A 20,704-nucleotide genomic window follows, 5' to 3' on the forward strand; every position below is an offset into this window, starting at 1 on the left:
ACTTCCTGGCTGTGATGTCATCGGCCAGTTAATGACAGAGAGGGAGAGGGGCCATTTATCCCAAAATAAATCAGGAAAACAGACAATTTTAAAAGGCATAATGAATTTGGAAGAGCAGGGCCAGTGAGCTATGACTCTGTCACTGACTGACTCATGTTGTGTCACGGGGAAATGCTCTTTACCATCCACAACATGACATCAAAGTGCTACAGCGTCACAAAGCCAGAGTTGAGTGGTCATAGGAAAGGGACAACAGGGGTTTACGGGACCTGACATGAGGATCCATTGAAATAATCCAACTTGGATTATGCACAACAAAACAAAAATCTTAAAAAAAACTTACTAAACCCAACACATCCCCAAAGATAAAGCATGGACTGAACAAGAAATGTTATTTGTATTTTTTTTTTTTATTTTGGCATTTCTTTGTTTTGCATTTATATTAAGCAAAGTGCATCTTATTTTCTTTTTCTCATCAACACATTGCACAATACATAAATAATGATGCATATAAAACGTCTTCATATTTACAATTAATAATATATTTATATATAACAAATACATTTTTCACTTCTTATTTTATTTAATTAACTCTTAGTCATTTATTAAACAAAGTCCATCAGAATTTTATACTTTCTTCTTCTTTTAAAACTTTTTTTCAGTTTGAACCTCTGGAACAAAAAAAGGAAAGTGGGTGTAGTCTGTGAGGAAACAGAGGAGGAGACGAGGGTGAAGAAGAGGAAGGCTGCTGCTATCGGGTGTTGAAGATGACTTCCAACCAGCATGGGCAGCTACTAATGAACTGTCTGGTGTAGCACTGTCCCCAGCCTTTCACAAAGCTTATCTGCACCGTGAAGCCTGTACGAGGCTGCTGTGTGAACTCGTGGTCATTTGGCCTCTGCAGGGTGCCGGCCTTGTCATAGTCAAAAGCTTTGATGGAGAAACCAGGGAACACCTTGTGCACCAGCAGCGTGCGTGAATCTGGGTTGTCCAGTGTGGCCGACTTAATGAAGATGGGGTAGCAGCTGCGGTTGTAGACCCACACCCCGTCTGGCTCACGCGTCAGCTGGATGCCATAGCCGATCTTGGCCCGCACCATCTGCACTAGCTGTGACTTGTTGTTGGAGCAGAGCTGGCCCAGGCAGAAGCCGTTCCCCTGAGGTAGATCATAGAAGATGTCCAGAGAGGGCTCCTGGACTGAGTAGAGGCGCCCGACACGTGTCTTCTCCTCCCAGTATGCCACCACGCACCAATGGGCCCGTTCCCCAGACTCCTGCAACGCCAGGGAATCTGAAGGAGGAAACAAAAATGGACAAGGTTAGACTTGAGAAAGGAGCAAAAGAAGGACATGATGAGACTGTAATACTTAGATATGCAAATCAGGAGGAAAATATGACGGCATGAGTTTGTGGTGAGGGACTTCTAATCACAAGCTTCTTTCTAATAAAAGCAAAGGCTACACTTCACTACTCAGTAATTGCTGCTTTCCCACAACTTCTTCCTTATACCCGTTTTGGGAAATAGAGAATTTGCTTTAGTCAAGAGCCAAAACTGGTCATCCTCAATTTCTGCCATACAGGAAAACCATGTTGGAATTCCTGGACTTCAGACAAGAGAAGCAACTCAGAGACACTAGCAGGCAAGTGTCCACATGCAGTATAATATTTGTCTAGGCATTAAAAGCTTATCTTCTGTCTGGCTCACTGTCTTTTTGTATCAGCTCAGCCAATGTACTGACATCAACCGACTGTCTTCATAGGCTCACTACAGCAACATGCTTTGCCTCGATGGAGGGAATTAAAAACTACTTTTGAATTTGTGTTTTACAAATACCAGGCCTCAGTAACTGAGCAGCAGCAGCAAGACGAGGCACTTTCCCATGAACACATAAACCATTCCCGTCTACGGTGAAGCACACGGTCCTTAGCTGACAAGTAAGGCAGGCCATTAACTCTCAAACCCTGGTGTCTGAATCGTTGACAAGCTAGGCCTCTCCAGTCTAAAGTTTCCCCTGAGCGTAAAAGTATAACACTGGCCATGCTCCAATTTCCAAACTCCCCCTACCACCTCCCACTCCTGTCTCCCTTCAGTGTGCCTCCTGCGCTGTCCCTCACCCTCCCCTCATATCTCTATTCCACAGAAATCTGGCTCCCAGCTAGAAAAGTGGGAGCCAGTCAGGCGCAAGGGAAACAGAGGGAGACAGAGAGAGTGCGAGAGGAAAGAAAGAGGGGGTGGGGTGTGGAAGAGAAGGAATGCTTTTCGCATATTTTGACTGTTACTTTTGCAACTTTGCTTCCTCTCCTGATTTTTAAGCGTCTGTTAAGCTTTTAAGGTCATCACCTAATTGCTGCAACCTTTATCAACAGCTCAACAGTCTTTTATACTTCCTCTCTTCTCTCTCACACACACAAACACTCCAATGGCCCCTTGATGAAAGACACATTTAAGGGTTAAGGAACCTTGAAGAGAGGAACTATATGTGAGGGAAAAAATGAACAGAGGTTCTCTTAGAGCCATTTCAGTTGCCCTCGTCTTTCCCCTCAAACCCCAACCCACTCCCCTCCCCCTGTCGTTTCATCCTGCGGTAGCTGTGAATGTAACCGGTAATTTGGAAGGTCCCGTCTGAGACAAACTGCAACATTAATGCGGCAGGATCTCTGTCGGCCTGTGTGGACTCACCGTGGCCTGTCATTAGGCTTCATTAGATGCAGAAAGAGGGAGGGAGAAAAAAGGGAAGAAAAAGACAACACTGGGAGAAGAGAGACAGAAACAGACAGGAGGGAAGGGGGAAGAAAAACTGAAAGCATGCCTTCCATAAAACAAGAGGGGCTGTGTTCTTTGAAGTTGGTCAGAGTCAAGCCTCAGGGAGTTTATCGTAAATCCGTGCTCATGGGGTGCTGGGGGAAACTAAGTACCCAGTTATCTACCTTAGACAAAATGGAGGGAAAAAAAAGCATTTGTCTTTGAGATAAGAGACAGAAAGTGTCTTATGTATCTTAGGCTGATGTCAGGCAGCGTCTTGGATCCTGCTCTCTTTTACATGTGCATACAGGAACAGCCAGGGTTGATAAGGAAAAGGACGCATTGGACTTTCTTAACAGTTGACAGAGGGCCTGCTGGTGGAGTTCACCTGTGGGGCTCTGTGTGTGTTTGTTATTGCTGAGAGAGACAGGGCCTGGCGTCAGAGGTCATTAGAGCGGCTGCCTGTCTGAGCCTGTCATTTCAGCTTGAAAACACCCTGCTATTCAGGACTACACTAACTGCCCTGCTTCCCCTCCCTCGTCGCCTCTCCTCTCAGAAACTCAGTAAGTGAGAACCACAGAGGCGAGGGAGAACGAAAAAGATGGAAGAAAGAGTTGAAAAAACAACAGAGGAGAGTATGACCACAAAATGGGTCAGTTAGTAAAGCAGTGGCATATCCTTTTTGTATACAGTCGCAATATCATAATGTAAAAGTACTACAGTACAAGTGCCATATTGCTGTAGACAGACCCGTTAAGAACTGCATACTAACTTTTAGACCCTAGTAAACAAAAAATCTTTGTACTGTTCAATATCTCAACAGAGAGAAAGCGAGACAGGCAGACTAGGACACAGCCTTGTTCAGTTTGTCCTCAGAGCAGATGAGCTTACACCTCATGAGTAATGCAGCTGAACACAGAACCACACACACAAAAATGCACACACATATCAATACACCTTGTTCCAAATGCACGGCTCATTTAACTGAATTTTTAACACATAGTGTTTTTGTGTTGTATGAGGTGTCTGCTTGTCAGGCTCCTCATGTTACAGTCTGACACAATTTCAGGTGCTCCTCACACAGGTGTATGTATGTGTGTGTGTGAGACAGTGTCGTCAGAGCGTCTGTGCCGAGTCCAACTGTCCTTAGAGCACCATGTTTCCATCAGCTCCAGCCCCTGAACACTTAAAGAGCTGTCTGTACATCTGCCAGTGTGTCTGTCTGCTTTCTGGATGTCTGCCTATCAAAGCATTAGTCTGTCTATCTGTCTGCTGCCCCACCTGCTTGTCTGCTCTGTGGCCTTTCAGCCCGCCTGTCTCGGTCTTCTCCTTGCTAGAGATAAGCTGGCTAGCTGGCAGCCTGAGGCCATCTGTCACCCTGGCCCTTTCTGCTCTGCTCCTGTCAGCTGTCTGCTGTTGGTCAGTCCCTTTCTGATTTGACCCAAGAATTAAAAAAAAAAAAAAAAAAAAAGAGAGAATTTCCCTCTTGCAGTTAGTGTGGTGTGGAGTGCGTCATGTGATTGTGAATGATAATAATAACAGATCTTGTTAAAAGCATTTTTGCTATACAAGAAATGTAGGAAGCAGCTGGTGAGAGCTAATGTGGAGGTGAAGCATTAGGAACACTGTGCAAACAAAAACAGCATATTGCTCATGTTTTTTTTAGGTATTTAATGGATGAACAGTTTATGGTCTATGGGGGGAAGCTACAGCAACAAAGCAGGCTGCTCTGCAAAAATATAATATGCATTTTTGTTTGCAAAATATTTAAATCATGGTACAAGGAAGGCAAATTTGGCAAACACACACACATACACACACACACACACACACACACAGACTGCTAGCTCCCTTGTGGAGTTTAATGGTCCATGGTCTTTTGGATGCCATACTAGTTGAGACAAATGGACTTGGTCAAAGGGAGGAGGGATGGCTGAAGGGGGGAGGAGGGTGATGTCAGACTGGGTGCTTCTCTCAGTGCCAGAAACACAGTCTGGAAAGGTTAATCATTACCTCTGTCTGACTCCAAACACACACACACACATACTCGCCAGGTTGCTACTATTCTTACAAGTCAACACAGTCACAGAGTAGCATGCCTGCCTCCTCATACACACACATTTTTCAGCCTTCAGTTCTGGACACAGCACTATCAACATCGGTAAATAGTGAGGAGGCTCCTGAGAACTGTCTCGTATCGATCCATGAGAGGTCAGTATGTGTGTATGTGCGTGCGTGTGTGTGTGTGTGTGTGTCTATGCCTCTTTCAGTTCAAACATGTAATGACACCACCGCCATCAAACACACACAGGCGCTCAAGAGAGGAATGAGGCAGGCCTGAAGGAAACAGTTTGAGAGGGAAGGAAGGGCTCTTCATGGTGCCTTATTTTCTAAGTCAACACCCTCTCTCTGTAGCCGGGGAAAGTCTATTCCAAAGGTCAAGGGTCACCCTTCAGGCATTCCTTTTGTTCTCTGCCATTGCAAATATGTTCAGCCCTATGTAGTTGAATTTCTGTCTGTAATGAAAGCACGTGTATTTTGCTCTTGGTGTTCACAAAAACATTTGATCTGATTGATTTTTTCAGTTAGGACAACTTAAGAGTCCTCAATAGCAGGTTTGCTGTCTGTTCACTCTATTCAGCAGCAAGACATTGAATGAGAGGCAACCCCTTCAGAAAGAGGAAGGGTTAGCCAATGTGTGCAGTGAAGAAAGAGGAGTCAATACACTGATACAACACCACAGCCTTCTAAGCCATAAACTAAAACACAAAGGTCAGTATGTAAAAGCCTTAGAATGACTGTGATTGCTTGTTTTTCAGCAGACCATGTAACTAGTAACCAAAATGTCATTAGATCAGGCTGAATTACCAGATTAATTGCTTGGATTTCCACCAATTTATGATTACATTCCTTTAACACTATCTGACTCACGATGGACAGTGACAGTTAATGCCACCTGCCACCTAGATTACCCACAATGCTACACCACCACCAGGAATTCAACTAATGCAGCCTCACGCACCAATAACCAGAGGGCTACAGAGATCTGGTAAGATTCTCTTTCACACTCTATTTTCAAACATGTGTCCTCAGACTCAACCAACACTGACTCAAATTTGAAGCAACTTAGACTGCACGCAGCCACAAAAGACCTTATACAACATTTTTCCCAAATGAAGTATTAATCTCGAAGATCTATAAACTGATTTTGATGTCTAAAGTCAATTAAGTTAATCATGCACAAGCAATCTTTGGCAGCTTTCATTTTCTATGAAACAGTAAAATAAGTGATGAATTGTACTGGGTGGGCCTGATTTCCCTTATTGAAGTTCAGCCTTTGTAAAACGTTGAAGCAGAAATTACATATTGTTCAGCGATGGTAGAGGCTGAAGAGACAGACAAAGAGAAGGTAGTGGGGAAGTGCCTCTTTGGGGTGGCAGGTTACGCAAGAAGATGTGGAGTCCTTCCCCCTCATTTCAGGAAATCTAAATAAGCCCTGATGGCAGGAAAACCACACAGGGGAGTGGCACAGTTTTGCTATCTAGAGATCTGAGTCCTTGCAGGAACACAGATAGAGAGAATGAGTTGCAGACACGCCATCTCTAACATGAACCATCCAGCCACAACTGGGAGAAGATAAGGAGAAGAAATGGAACATGTTTTCCTAATGCCTCCATCTACAGTATAATTTTCTCTGAGTGGATGTTTCTGCTATAATTACATGGTCACAATGTCTTGATGTTTAGGAAAAGTGTTTTTCCTCAAGCTGAGATAAAACAATTACAAAAGCATCTTTCAGTTGGATTTACATTATCACAATACTTTTTTACTGAAGGACATTTTGTTCTTCTGTAACACCTCCTTCCTACTCCTGCTGAGTTATTATTCTAACACTTCATCATGCTGACCCTAACACACAACTATCCCCGGCTGCCCAGATTTCCCAGGGTGACAGGATAAATAAACACTGGCTAGCTGGTTACAGGGTGCCAGGCAGGCTGTAATGATGTCATCAGCTCACTTTTACAAACACACAAGTCAGAAAATGACCCACAGGCTCTATATCTCCATTTATACACACGTGCACGCGGCGCTAGGGGCAGATGGACAGACAAGCTGAACAATCACCCACATTGTTGTGGCACAGAAACACCGTGGGAACTAAATAATAAAGACACCGCAAACAGAGAGAGACCGACAACCAGCGGAGCCAGTTGAGTGCGGCCTTAGCTTTTGTTGTTGTGTTGCTCTGTTATTAATAATTATCTACCACTGAATGTGTGTGGGTGTCCGTGTGTGTGTGTGTGTGTGTGTGAGAGAGAGAGTGTATGCCAGTGCTGTGGTCTGTAATAGAGATGTGGCTACTGACATAGCTGAGTCTGCCGAGATCAAGAGAGGGAGGGACGGACGGACGGACGGACGGACACGGACACACGCACACACACACACACACACACACCTCCATTCAGAGCACACAAAAGAAAAATGCAACTACATGAATGAGCAGGCGGGAGGGTGAAGACAGCAGCAATGTGTCACACACACACACGCACACGCACACTCACTCACACTTACACACAGGTTTACAGGAATGTGCCTCCACTTATTTCCATTTTATTATTCCTGCTAAAGGGGGCTTCTCCCTCCCTTGCTCTTCTACCTTCACTCATTCGCTCACTCACTCACACACACACACGCACACACACACTATTTCATATCTTCATACAGGTAATGTCAAAATCCACTTCCACAGAGTGCCTGAAAACCAAAACAATGTTCATCTTGTTCTGGGCTTCCCTCCAGCTCTGGCTCTGAGCCAAAATTGCATAGCCCACCTTTTAATCTGGGGGCCATGCCAAGGTAAGCTAATGTTTTTAACTGTATGCTATGCTATGTTACAACAACACAACATCAAGTATCTAAAGCTTAGGAAAATGTGCAAAAACACACACACAAAGACATGCAGGCTAGGCATAATTTCTCTCTGACCTCTCTTCTCTTTTCCCCTCCTCTACATCCTTCGCTGTCTCTGCATGCTGTTTTTTCGATTTGCACAGCATAATGACACAGGGTGGGGAACAGAGGACGGCCAAAACCAAAATTAAGTCCCTTGCCAAGAGGCGGCTTGGCCGCTGCGCAAGGAGAGGAAGTGGGGAGTAATGAGAGATCCTGGCCCGGCACGGAGTGGCCCGGCTCTGCTCTGCTCAACTCACTGGCTTACATAGAGCCTCCAAATTACAGAGAACAGAGCTGAGCTGCCGGCCATCTCTCCCTCCACCCAAAGCCGCCATCTTCTCTCCTTCTTCATTCCTTCCACTTAATGTTTGAACAAGGAAAGAAATAACAAAACGAAAATTACATCAAGTGTTCATTTTCTCTGTAGCCGTGCACTTAATATATAATAGTCCACATATACATTCACACTTTTGCTGGGGTAGAAGAAATGTTCAATTCCTTTCTTCCTTTCTTGTTGTATTTCATCCTTTCTTTCTGGTTGCTGTACTCCACTGTTTGTTTTCTGTCAAGATGAGGCCTGAGCGGCCTCCCTGTCCACTTGCCTTTTCCTCAAAGACATGAGGTCATATCCTGTGCAACCCTTTCCTTTCCCCGCTAACCCAAACAAGGCAGGAATGCCGAGAAGGAGAGGAGGGAGACTGAGGGTGCTCTGTTTCTGAGTCGATCTGGTGATTGTTGAAACTAGGATAGGTTCTTTGGTGTAACACTGGTGACTTAAACTCAACTTCCTTTAAAAAACAGAATTTTAAAAACAACACACAGGCCTTTTCTCTCACTGGTCTTGGACTAAACTGTTTCTTTGGGGCTTTCCATATGACAGTAGAACTAGGTTGATTTAATGTGCTGAGATGCCAAGACTAATTTTAATCTGTTACGGCCCCTGATGAAGGTTATACCTCCAGCCGATTCAGTGGATGACTAATTGACTGAGTGAAGGGCTGGCCGACTGTCTGTCGAGTGAGGTGACTGGCTGGTGGTGTAAGAATACAACTCAGCCTAAATTTAACCTGCAGTGGGAGGAAGCGCCTGTGTGATAGTCGGCCGTGTGCCAGGACTCGCACCAGGTCATTCTATCTGCCTGCTTGTGTGTATGTGTGAACATGTGTATGTGTGCGTACATGTCACTGCAGCTCAACTGGATCCTGTTACACACAGGCGCTCCGGGTCAGTCCCCGATGGCACCAGCAGGCATGCCACCAATACAGACACACACACACAGACACACAGACGCACACCGATGCCACACATCTAATGAGAGCTTGGCACAAACAGACGTCTGTAACCCACCTCCAAAGAAGAGCTGATGCATGTACACACTAAAGCTTACAGTATTGATCCTTTGGACCCAATACATCCATATTACTAAGCATCAAAACTAATAAGTGCAGAAAATTGGCACTAAAAACGAAGTTACGAACATAAATCTATTCACGTTTTACTTATATCCAGACTCAATTCAAAATGTGGCCAATTTTAAACAATGGAAAGTTATTGTACATCTGTTTGTCTTTAAGATACATTTGATCTCACTTGGATTCTTCTGCGAAATGAAAAAGGGTAAAAACCTGTCTACATTTGTTAAAGTGTTGTTCTCGTACCAGGACCAAAACTTAGGTATCACAGCGGCACTAGCAGAGAAAAAATTACCCAGCCCAAGTATCCACACATTTACATGCTGTCCCACAGGCCAAACCACTATCTTGTCAAGCTGACACTGGTTTTTCATTAAAAAATGTTCCAGACTTCTTACCCTTGAAAAAAATGTTTGCTACAAGACTGTAACCTAAGCTGGTCATAAACAATCCAGTCTCTAACAAGTTTAAATATTACTTAACACTCCTCAGGTTCATAAACAACAATCCAATGCTCTCTTAACATTGATTTCCAAATCTCTTCAGTTCTTGGGTGGACCTAAACCCTTGAGCTAAGCCCTCAACCCAGCTCAAACTGAGATCAGCACCCCGATACCCAGCTCCAGGCCTTCAGCAATCGACCCCCCCACGCCTCTTCTTTTCCCTCCTCTCCTTTGCTCTCTGCTCTGTTCCAAGCTGATGACGCGGGCCAGCAAGAGGAGCTTTGGAGCTGGTAGCCTGGCAGGCAGCCTAGTTTGCATTTGCGCTTGTCGCTGTCGCAGCTCATTTAACTCCTTCCAGCCTGGATGGGCTTGTTTTTTCCAAAATGGAGAGGGGGATGTTTTCTTTTTCTAGAGAATGAGAATCTTTATTTGGGTCCTGTTTGCTTTTGCTAAAGTACAACTTCATACCTACTATAGTTTTTCCTTCAGGTTGTCAAATATTTATTCTGCTACAGTGCGAAACAGCACCAGTGCAACTTGCTAACTTCAGGCCTTTGCCACCCTCTTTTCCTCAAAGGCACCCTCCTCTCTCTTCCTTCTTCCTCTCTGTAAATATGTCTGGAGAAGAACATAAAAAGGGCAGAGTGAGTGAATTAGAAGGTCAGCAGCAGGCCTCTGGGAGAGCCATGTTTCTTTTGTCAGGGCCCCAGAGGGAGAGAGCAGGGAAGGAGGGAGTTTGCGCGGGGGAAAGGAGGAATGGAGCAGCCTATTTTTTTTTTTCTTGGCTTGCCAGTAAAATCATGAGGGCCAAGTGCTTCGGCCATCCCACCCCATCCTCTGTACCTCTACTGCTTTTACTGAGGAGGCCCATTCACCAGAGAGCTGGCCGGCTCCGCCATGTCATCCTCGCCAGGAAGGAAAACAGGGGAGGAGGAGGAAGGGTAACATGTATGCCTTACTGAGGCAGGGAAGGAGTAAGGGAGGGAGCAAGGAGGCGCCTGTTAAGACTCTAGTTCTTAGGTTTCACAGTTTGAACTGGGTCTAAAATGTGTCTTTACTTAATGCACACAGACAGGACTTCAGTGACTATCTGGAGGAGAGCACTGGAGAGGAGAGGCTGATTTTTGGTTCCATTGTTTTTAAAGCACTGCTCTAATCTCTTCCCCCATCTACGGACACACACACACATCCAGGCAGGCTAACCCCTCCACCCCTCTACCACCAAACAAAGGAGGGGGGAAAATGGGCAGCGAACAGCAACTGACATAAAACAGGTTTTAAAGGCCCGGTAATGAAAACCATCTGAGGCAAAGGAAAGCAGAGAACAGCACAGAGCAATCTTAGAACAAACTCTTTCTCCCCTGAACACCATCGTATTCCTGTGGTCTGCAGACAGGGCGCTTGGTAAGGAAGGCATTGCTGCCAAAGGGGATTATGGGAGAAAAGCTGAGGAAGCCCAAAACACATCCTGCATGAGAGATGGAAGAAAGAAAGGCGCCTGTGTCCACACACAGAACCCAGAGGAGCATTAACTGTCTACAAAGACATCCCCTGTATGCTCAAACACACCCAAACAAACACTCGCATGTCAGTTGAAGCCTCCTGTCGCTGCTTTTTTTTTCCTCCCCCATACTGCACGCACAGAGCATATTCTTCTCCAAACAACGGTTCAGCATGTTTGTCTCCCATTACAACATGACACAGAAAAGGATGAGAGGGAATGTGAGAGGAAGAGGAGAAGAGAGGAGAGTTGTTCAAAGGGCCAGGAGGGAGGAATTCATGTGGATGTGGGAGAAATACACCACCCTCCTTCACTGGTGTTTTTTTTTTTATTACAGAGGGGAAGTAGGGGGCCCCACAATCACTGCCTCATCATCACAAGTATGGAAGAGAGATGAGTATGTGCGTTGGGAGGAAAGCTTAGGAGAAGGGAAAGAAAACATGGGAGCAAGCTAATATTACTAGCAAAGAGAGTCGACAGTAGAAAGAGACAAGAAACTGGTAATAAAAATAGAAATATATTTGTTTGGATATTTACCTGAAAGCCCCACAGGGGCCGAATATGTTGTTCCCCCAGTATTACTGGATGAAGGTCCAGAGTCTGGAGAATCTAATGGAGAGAGAAAATTTTAATTAGTACAGTGTGTGTGTGTTCCTGTGTGTGTGTGTTCCTGCATGTGTGTTTGAAGGCAAAGCAGCAGCTGTGAGGCCGTCAATCACTCTGGTGAAATCAATGCCTAATGAAGACGCTGACGACGAAGCTCACACTCTCTCTCACAGACGCAGAAGACTTACAGTGCAGAGTTTCTTGCACCCCTGATAATCCCCCATAATCCAGTGCTTCATGAGGTACGTTAGCCATGCATCTCTGCATAGACAAGCTCCTGATCTGGAAAGAGCCGTACTCTCTCTGCTAATGACTGGGGTGAGGGTTGGGGCTGCAGCTTCTGATCCCAGCTCAATAACCAAATACAGATCAAATATTTGAAGACCATAAATGCAACACTTTGTGTTCTGTGTCTCCCCTTTTAATAAAGACACAAACTGGTCTCATAATTGTTTCACAAGCTTCATCTTTCTACCTCTCTCTCTAAGGACAGAGAAAGAGCTGAAACATCCTCAATCAGAAATCTAAGCCTTTGCAACCAGGCGGTGTATCTGAAATGTTTCTACCTCAGAACAAGTTAAATGTTTGTGTGGCGTCTGTGCCGTTTAACATTTTATCAGCAAACACTCCATTCTAGCAAAAACAATGAGGCAGACAGCTTCAAAAAGCCTTGAAAGTTGTGCACTGAACATTTTTTCAGCAGCAAAAAAGAAAAAGCAGACAATAGATGAGAAGTAGTCCTTCTCTCTCTCTCTCTCTCTCTCTCTCTCTCTTTGCATTCGAATGCTTAACTTCCAAGAACACTTGTAATGCAGACTAGTTTCAACATGACACCTGAATAGAACTTTAACAAAACCGCTGTGTGTGCCGAGCAGAGCAGCAGACCGCTGGGAGTGGGCTAGCTCTGCTGCAGAATTGCTGCTGGTAGTTTGGTATTCACTAATGATACATTCCTTTTGCTGCATGTCAGCACTGCACTACACCTACAATCCATTCAGCAGCAGCGTGTGGTGGTGGTCACCTACACCCTGACTCAATTATGACTGATGGACAGTTTATGGGGGATATAATGTAATAGGCACATAACTGTTGCATTTGGTCTGATGGCAAACAAGCTGCAAAAAAAAGCAGAAATGAGCCTTTAGGGATGATCGCCATACAGTGTGTTGCGGTCTGAAAGCATTGAATCCACATATGGTGAGGAGGGGTAACATGGTCTTTCTGCTGAATGCTTCTACTTTCTAGCTAACAGATCTCCATGGCCTCCTGTGTGACCAGTAATAAAGAACCAGCAACCAGAGTGGTTTCACTGCGAGCCCTAGACCCCGCCACCCTGCCCGGTCCAGACGCAGCCCGTGCTGCTGTGGTCACAGTAACGAGATGCACGGGCATAGCCCAGCCTGCCTTGCTTTCATTGGCTGCCAGCAGCCTTGCCCTGGTCTCTCGGGCCAACAGTTCACAGATGACCACAGAGCTGAATGGGCATCAGAGAGAAAGAGCTAAACAGTGTGTGATTTATATTCCCCAGAGCTGAAACAAGGTGGTGTTTTACATCTGGACTGCTTTAATATTGACGGCTGCTGCTGGAGCGGACAGGCACCCTGACACATATAACCCCACTTCCTGCTCACTGGAATCATAAAACCATCATCATAAAATCCATGGCTCTTTCTCTTCATGCAGATGTTTATGTCTGATTGCCTTCTGAAAGTTAACTATGCATATTTTATGAATGGCGTGATGATTTAACACACCATACTTGCTAATATACCACAAATGCAAAGAATAGTATAGAAAACTGTAAGAGCCTGCAGTAATGGGAAGGAGATGATGACTGACAGCTCCCTGAGGCACCGAGGAAAAACCCCTGTCTTTCTGCTTGATAAGCTCACTTGTTGTGTGTGTGTGTGTGTGTGTGTGTGTGTGTGTGCGCCCTCCTGCCTGATCCATTGTCTATCAACATATGTTGCCATTCACCCTCCTCCAGTACAGACATACAGACAGACAGTTTCATTTGATCAACCACAACTGCAGCTGCACTGACTGAATGCAACCAAATGAGGACACAGCAGGTGAGATCAAGACTGTTGCACTTCTTCAGTGAAGTTACAATAAAGTGTGACTTTAAATACAAGCAAATTGTTAAACTTTCTTTTCCTTGTCTGTCCTCTCCTTGGATAACATTACAAGGATATTTCCTTGTCTTGTTCTGTTCTTGGTGGCAACATTTAATTCCCACACAGCCTTTTCAGGTTGCTCTAAGTGGGGGGACAGTGGTAACACAAGTTGTATAATCATTTCCTTTGTCTGCATCCAGCTTGCATTTCCTATTTACCTTCTAGTTTCTTTTCATCAGTGGAAAGTCTCCAAATGAACTCATACAAAGCTCTACATTAAAACAGGCATCACATCACAGAGGGCTGCATATAAAGAGAAGTTCATTCAACACTTTTGTTCAGTTCTTCTGGTATTTATGATTTTGAACATGCTTTTTATGTAGTACGATATCACACAACCTGGTAAATAAAGATGACAAAGACAGAGAGTGAGTGTGTGTGTGTGTGGTGGGGGGGGACCCTTTCAAGAACCACGGCTGCAGCTGCAATGACTTCCTATTGTTTCCACTCGCTGAAAGCCACTTTCTCTGTCTCCTGACTAACTGGCTGACTGGTTGGCTGACTGGTCATTGTTTAATTCTGAGCTTTTCCTGCACTGAAACAACCAGGCATAAATAAATAAGCGAAGGAACGGTGGGGAAATTGACAAAATGAAAAACCGAGGCCTTAATATGCTAAAACATTTGCTGTTGTATAGAGTAAACAGGAGTCTCATCTCCTTCTATTCCTCCACAGTCTTGCACTATTCTGGTTACTGCCTGAAATTTAACACACTGCAAAAACGACTTAATAGGTGATGAGATGAGCCTGATGCCACTTTCCGGCACAGGGGAGCAGGATGACAGCCATAGCAGCATGTCGAGTCTGGCACATGTGCAAAAAAACAATTAGTCAAGACAGAAGCTTGTTAAGAAAAAGAAGAAGAAAAAAAAAAGAACGATCATTTGGAGAAATGAAAATGCATATGCACTGCATAGATCAATGTTCTCTCCCAATCTCTAAAACAAAATACGTGCAAAAAGAACTGTGGGATGGTTAAACACCCCCCACACACAAACCCTAAACCTCAATCTGTTGATTAATTCAGCTGATAAAGGCTGGCTGTCTCCAGAGACGCTGCTGTCTGTCTCTTTCTGTCTGTGCTGCGATTCACAATAGATACACACACACACACACACACACACACACACAAACCCCCCCCCCCCCAGACACACACTATGCCCCTGGTGACGTGCAAGTGAGTCTATAGCTGGTATCTCAACTTTGTGCTGCTTTGCCCTGGACGCCAGCCATGCTAGAACTGCCCAGCCAGCCAGCCAGGCGTGCCACTCCACTGCTATCATAAATCACAACATAACATGGAGCCATTTCCTACACACACACACACACACACACAGACACACTGCAGGGTTAGTGCGTAAGACTATATGCATATGTAATGTCAGGCATAAAAGACAACACAGAAACATTCATGAGGACAAGACGGTCCTGTGGATGTGGCTGAGACCAGAACATGCATTTATGTATTTATATATGCAGATCAATCTCACCTGGTGATTTAAGATAGTCCATGGGATAGCGCGAATATGGAGGAGGAGGGGACTCTGTATGGAGGGGAAAAAAAAGAGCATGAGGAAGAAAAAAAAACAAGGGAGAGATCTAAACTTTATGATAAGTGTTGTCATTCCTCAAGGAAAAGGGCTTGTGCCTGTCAGCTCAGCCTGGAGCAGCAGGCAGTGAGGCCGGCCGGGCGGTTATTGCCTTTCATTGGCAGGCAGATAAACAGGGGGCCGCCTGGCGCCAGGAGGGCCACTATCAGCGTCTAGGACAAACTGAGATACGGGCCTCTTTTTGCCCGGGACGCCAAGCAAGCGCGCACGCACACGCGCACGCACACACACAGGTCCTGGAAACTTCACCGTGGAAAGACTGTAAAGCCCTGGCTGAGTCGCTTTGCACTTTGGAAATGCCAATTGTGAAACGCTCAAATGCCAGACAGGCTGTTTGTTTGTAAAGCGGAGCTTTGATGACGAGGAAATTCTAAGTTGAAATAATAAAAACAAAGTGACCTGGCACCTCTGAAGTGTCAGAAACATGTTTTCTAATTAACGTTCTGCTTCTAAACCAACACTTCACTCAAGTCAGGTTTGAGAAAATGAAGGGAATTTAGGGCAAAACATCGGAGATGCAACATGGCACATTCAAATGTAATGCCACCACTTGGCACTTATTCCGCACAGGTCTGACCTTATGGAAACTCAGACAACTGTGCCAAGAGAAGTGATGTCACTTGAATTAGGCTAATTGGCCATTTCAGCCTGTTCATTGTTTGACGTGATGAATTTGTACATGGTTTCAAATTAACCTGGAGCACCAGACAATTCAACACAATTTCAGAAGTTTTGCTGTGAAGATGAGGATATGAGAATAATCCAGCTCACCGAGTTCACACAGCCTGCTCATGTGGTGCGGGTTGCAGCAAACGAGCTCTGGGTTGATTTTCCCGTAGGATTCACAGCAAGACAGCCTCTTCAGCTCCGAGGAATGCCTGAGGTCCGGCCACCTGAACACTTTGTAGAGCAGCATGGGGAGAGAGTAAGACTGCTGACCCACTTTGGCGTCCACTTTGCTGGGCAGGAGCAAGCAGGGGCTTCTGGCACCCCCTTTGGACTCCACCGCCTGCAAAAGCACCTCTAATTGTTTCTCTTTGATCTTTTTCAGTATCGAGTGGGTCAACGCCTTCAATTCAGCCTCCGAACCGGCGTTGGACTTGGCCACCTTTGTCGCTTTGCCCATGCAGCAGCCCCCGGTGCCATGCGTCCCTCTATCCGCCTCCCCGTCGCCCTCCACGGGCGCACGGCTCCTCCAGAGTCGCCGGACGAGCCCCGATCGTTTGGTCCTAAACATGCGGGACGAAAAGAGGGTTTCCCGGCTAAAAAACGAGCATGGTGTCCGCAAATCATGAAGATTCCGGGATCCGAGTCCAGGCAATGACAAGCAGCCTGAGAAAATACGGTGGAAAAACCGGGAGCTGGATAAGCAGAGGAAATCTGTAGCATACGCCAGTCTCTCTCGCCTTCTGCAGACTAAATCACCGAAAAGCAGCGGAGGTTCGCGGGTCAGTCAGATTTTCCTCCGGGGGTAAACCACCATCACCTCCGGGCGTTGAAGAGCAGCCTGTAAGGATGAATTCAGCAGCGTGCGGACTCTACTCACAGAATCATTCACTTGGTGATGCGCAGCTTCGCGCTGTGAACTGACCCCTTTAAAACACACTCAGCGTCGATTTTCAGCATATAAACAATGTCAAAACATCTTTTCTCTCTGTGCACGCTGGGACTGATGGGAATTAGACAAACCGGGGCCTAATTAAGCCGAAAGACTATCACAGTTATCCCAGGAAAACCGAAGCTCGCCGCTATGTGAGCATTAATCCACAAAATCCTCCATCCGACCGCACAGAGCAGGGCTCTCTCCACCAGGCTCGCAGGGGCTTTTATCCGTTATGGTCTACATATGCCACTGGTCTGCAGAGGATGTGGTCTGCTGGCAGGAACGAGCCTCATTCAAGAGCCAGGGAGCAAATCCAGGACTGGATCTTTAACCCGAGTTGAGTTGCGTTTCAAAGCCAGAGACAAAGCGAAAGAGACCCTCGGGTTACGTCCACGCACCGAGCCTTGAAACCTATTTTAGTAGCCGATGCCCCTAAAACGAAATAATCCAAGCTCGTATCTCACACGAAGTTTCCGTGTGTGTGTGTGGAAGTGAGCGAGCTGACGACTGATCTCGAGGGGGGTGGAAGGCTCAGTCTGTAAATGAGGCGGATGGTTTGGGTGCCCTTGCTCCGTCTCCAGTCTCCAGTGCGCATTGACGCGCCCGGTCACGTGTGTGTCTAGACACCCTGTCGCTTAAAAGAAATGTGATTGTGTTGCGCAAACAACAGATCAAGTAAAGCCCACGGCGTGCGCGCGCGCATACACGTACACACACACACACACACGCACACACACAAACGCACACACGCACACGCAAAGACTAGGAAAGTTAACATTTTCTGAGAAAAAGTTTCCAAAGCGTCAAATAGCGAATAGGAAGATGAGGTTAGGAAACTGGGACAGACAGTACAAACAGTCAAACTCCCGATTCAATGCATGTAGTCAAACATTTCAAACTTAAATACATGATCAAACTTAAGGTAAACTATAGAAGCTCCTTTTCCTTTGAATAGTGTTTTATTAATGATCCATCGGTAGTGAATATGTACCTGTGAGGTAAAAGTGCGTAATTGAGCTAGAAATCGATATATATAGTCAAATAAATCCCGACGTTTCTATTTTCTGCTCCAAATGAAACATGTTTGTTGTCATGATGTGATCACTCAGGATAGTTTTGGTTTGAACCTGTGAACTCTTCCCCCTGTCTGGAACCTCTCAGGCAGCGTTTGAAGTCCCCGTTAACCTCGACGAACCAAACACACGTTCAGGTTTTACCTTTAGCTGCTGCTTAATGGAGATGGTTTCAGGACTGGAGTTTCTGGCCCTCCACCGTGGGGTGGGTGGGGTGGTTTCGGAGGGATGTGGTGGGGGTGGGGGGCGGGTGGACCAGGTGAGCGACTTTGTACCTGCAGACTCAGCTAAGGGAGAAAAAACACAGAGAACCTGTCCGAGACAGATCAGGGCGCGCTGCTGCCGCCCTCTGGATGTTTGCATTTCAAGCGGGACGAACATGTTTGTCTTTATTATCAATACAACCGTTTCCTTTATTTATCCTCTACACCTGCTCACAAGCGGAGGACCAGACTCTTGAGAGGCCTTTGTAACAGAATCTATCCAGTTTATTTACAGTGTTTTATCTGATGTATTTCCAGTTTAACAGACAAACACACTTTCAGTGTTTCTTTGTTATTTTATATTTATGGACGCACATAAAAATGTAATTAAAAGGCTTTGCCTAGATGGTTAGACAATTAGCTGCACTGCTCATATTAAACGTAGGCTATTACCTTAATATGGTCCATAATGTATTGTAAAAGCCATAAACCAGAACCTATCAAACACATCAGCCTCTGCTGAAATAGTCTCATTTTAAACACACAGCAAGAAGAACTCAGACACTTCCAGCGTCCATCAGTAACACTGTGCATTAGTGCACTGGCATTAGCGCGCAGCATGAATAAACTTTTTTATATGCGAGCATGTCTCCCCTGTAGCCCAGACAGTAGTCCGCAGGAGGAGGTGCAGCAGCAGTATGTTAATGTGCCAGTAAGCCAGTGTCGCTGCAGGGCAGGGGGGTGGATGGTTGATAATGATGGGAGAGATGTGCGGAAGGAGCGGAGGAGAAGGTGTGTGTGTGTGTGTGTGTGTGTGTGTGTGTGTGTGGATGATGGGGGTAGTCAATAGCTCGTCCCAGCATTGTCCCAGGATCCCCCACTGGCGCCGCGCAAAAGCGCACGCAAGAGCCCAAACGGCGGAGGGGACTGCGCCACTTTTTAAGGTAGTCTGGAAGCAATCAGTCAGGGGAAAAGGTCTGTCAGAGGGATTGTGGAAGTGACGGCACACGTACATTATCCCCTCCCCTCTCTCTGCATCTCTCTACCCTTCCTTTATTGTGCGTGTGACTATTCTCCAGGCTCCAGGAAGTAGCCAATTTTATCTAAGCGTTTTCCATTTCAGTCTGGGTGGAAGAGTCTGTCTGCATAAAGGTGCAGGCCAGGATTTAATTTAACATGTTTGAACCACAGCACGTGTTTCTTGCCTTATTAACAACACATAAAAAACATAAAACACTAAATGGAGATTTCAGCTGCATGGAGCAACTCAGTAATCCAGTGTTTCTCCAAGAATGGGCCTGGACCTAAAGGGGGTTGGGGCCCTGGTTTTGGTCGTGGGATGAAAAACTAATATGTACATCTGTTAGAGACTGATATATTATTTGGGTGGTGAAGGGGGGCTTGAATCTTATGTTTCACTTGACTATGTCAAAAATAATCTATCTGTACAAAAAATATCAACTTTAATTAACTATACACCCCCAGTGAAATGTTAATTGAACATCTAGTATAATAACTAATTAAATAAATGAAAAAGAGAAGAAATGAAATCAGAAATTTAGTGAAGAAGAAAAACAAAAGATCTTTGTCTGCTCTCCCTTAAAAAAAGTCTACCTCATCCTTTTCTGTTCCCCTCTCCCTTATTTTCAGACAGCCCCTTAGGGGTGGCTGATCTGAATGAATCTCCCTTAATATATTATAAATGACTCAATGGTCAGAGATTTTATCATACCATTTATATCAAGGTGCCTCTCCTTTAATATCGCCAGCTGGCACTGTGGGCAATGTTGCAAACCAGTAGACATAACACTTCACTGGATTTATTGGCTTTTTAGAGAATTTTTGCACCATTGAAATAAAGTATTTTGAATTGTCACGTATTGAATTTGCTGAATTTGGCAAATAATTGACGTTGCTTTCAGGTTATTCACCCTTAACAATGACAGTGTCACAATATACATCAATCGTATTGAAAAGGGGATTTTATCCCTATTACCTTTTATTCATCTTCCATGCTTTGATGAAAGATGATTTCCTTAGCGTCTATAAGATTGAATATTTTGAGCAAAAGTTTCATATTTAGTATTTGCTCTCCCATGGAAACATTTAAGAGGGGCTTACTTTAGGTGGTGGTGGCTGACAGAGCTGATTCAAAAGAGGGGATGCAATGGAGTAAAACAGCATTATAAAGGAAGATGGATGATTAATATTCTAGATAGCAGTTGTGGCCTTTACTATAATTTATTGACACAGTGACTGGTTGCAGACAAGGGGTCATACATATGCAATTAAAGAGGTTTAATCTGTCTGAACCACGACGCTCAGACTACAGTGAAGACGGCACACAGGGAGCTCGTCATTGCTAAGATAAGAACGAT

General features: G+C 45.2%; 1 protein-coding gene across 1 annotated transcript; it reads right to left on the reverse strand.

The window, feature by feature from the left end:
• Positions 1 to 416: 416 nt before the first annotated feature.
• On the reverse strand, positions 417 to 17,690 carry smad7 (SMAD family member 7). The gene is made up of 4 exons (XM_026297976.2): positions 16,219 to 17,690; positions 15,328 to 15,381; positions 11,592 to 11,663; positions 417 to 1,290 (listed from the first exon to the last, which is right to left on the reverse strand). The coding sequence occupies exons 1-4, from the start codon at positions 16,682 to 16,684 to the stop codon at positions 752 to 754; spliced, it is 1,131 nt and encodes a 376-aa protein (XP_026153761.1). The 5' UTR covers positions 16,685 to 17,690; the 3' UTR covers positions 417 to 751.
• Between the last annotated feature and the right edge of the window lie 3,014 nt (positions 17,691 to 20,704).

Source organism: Mastacembelus armatus, chromosome 12, assembly GCF_900324485.2.
Source record: "Mastacembelus armatus chromosome 12, fMasArm1.2, whole genome shotgun sequence".
NCBI classification, from domain to species: Eukaryota; Metazoa; Chordata; class Actinopteri; order Synbranchiformes; family Mastacembelidae; genus Mastacembelus; species Mastacembelus armatus.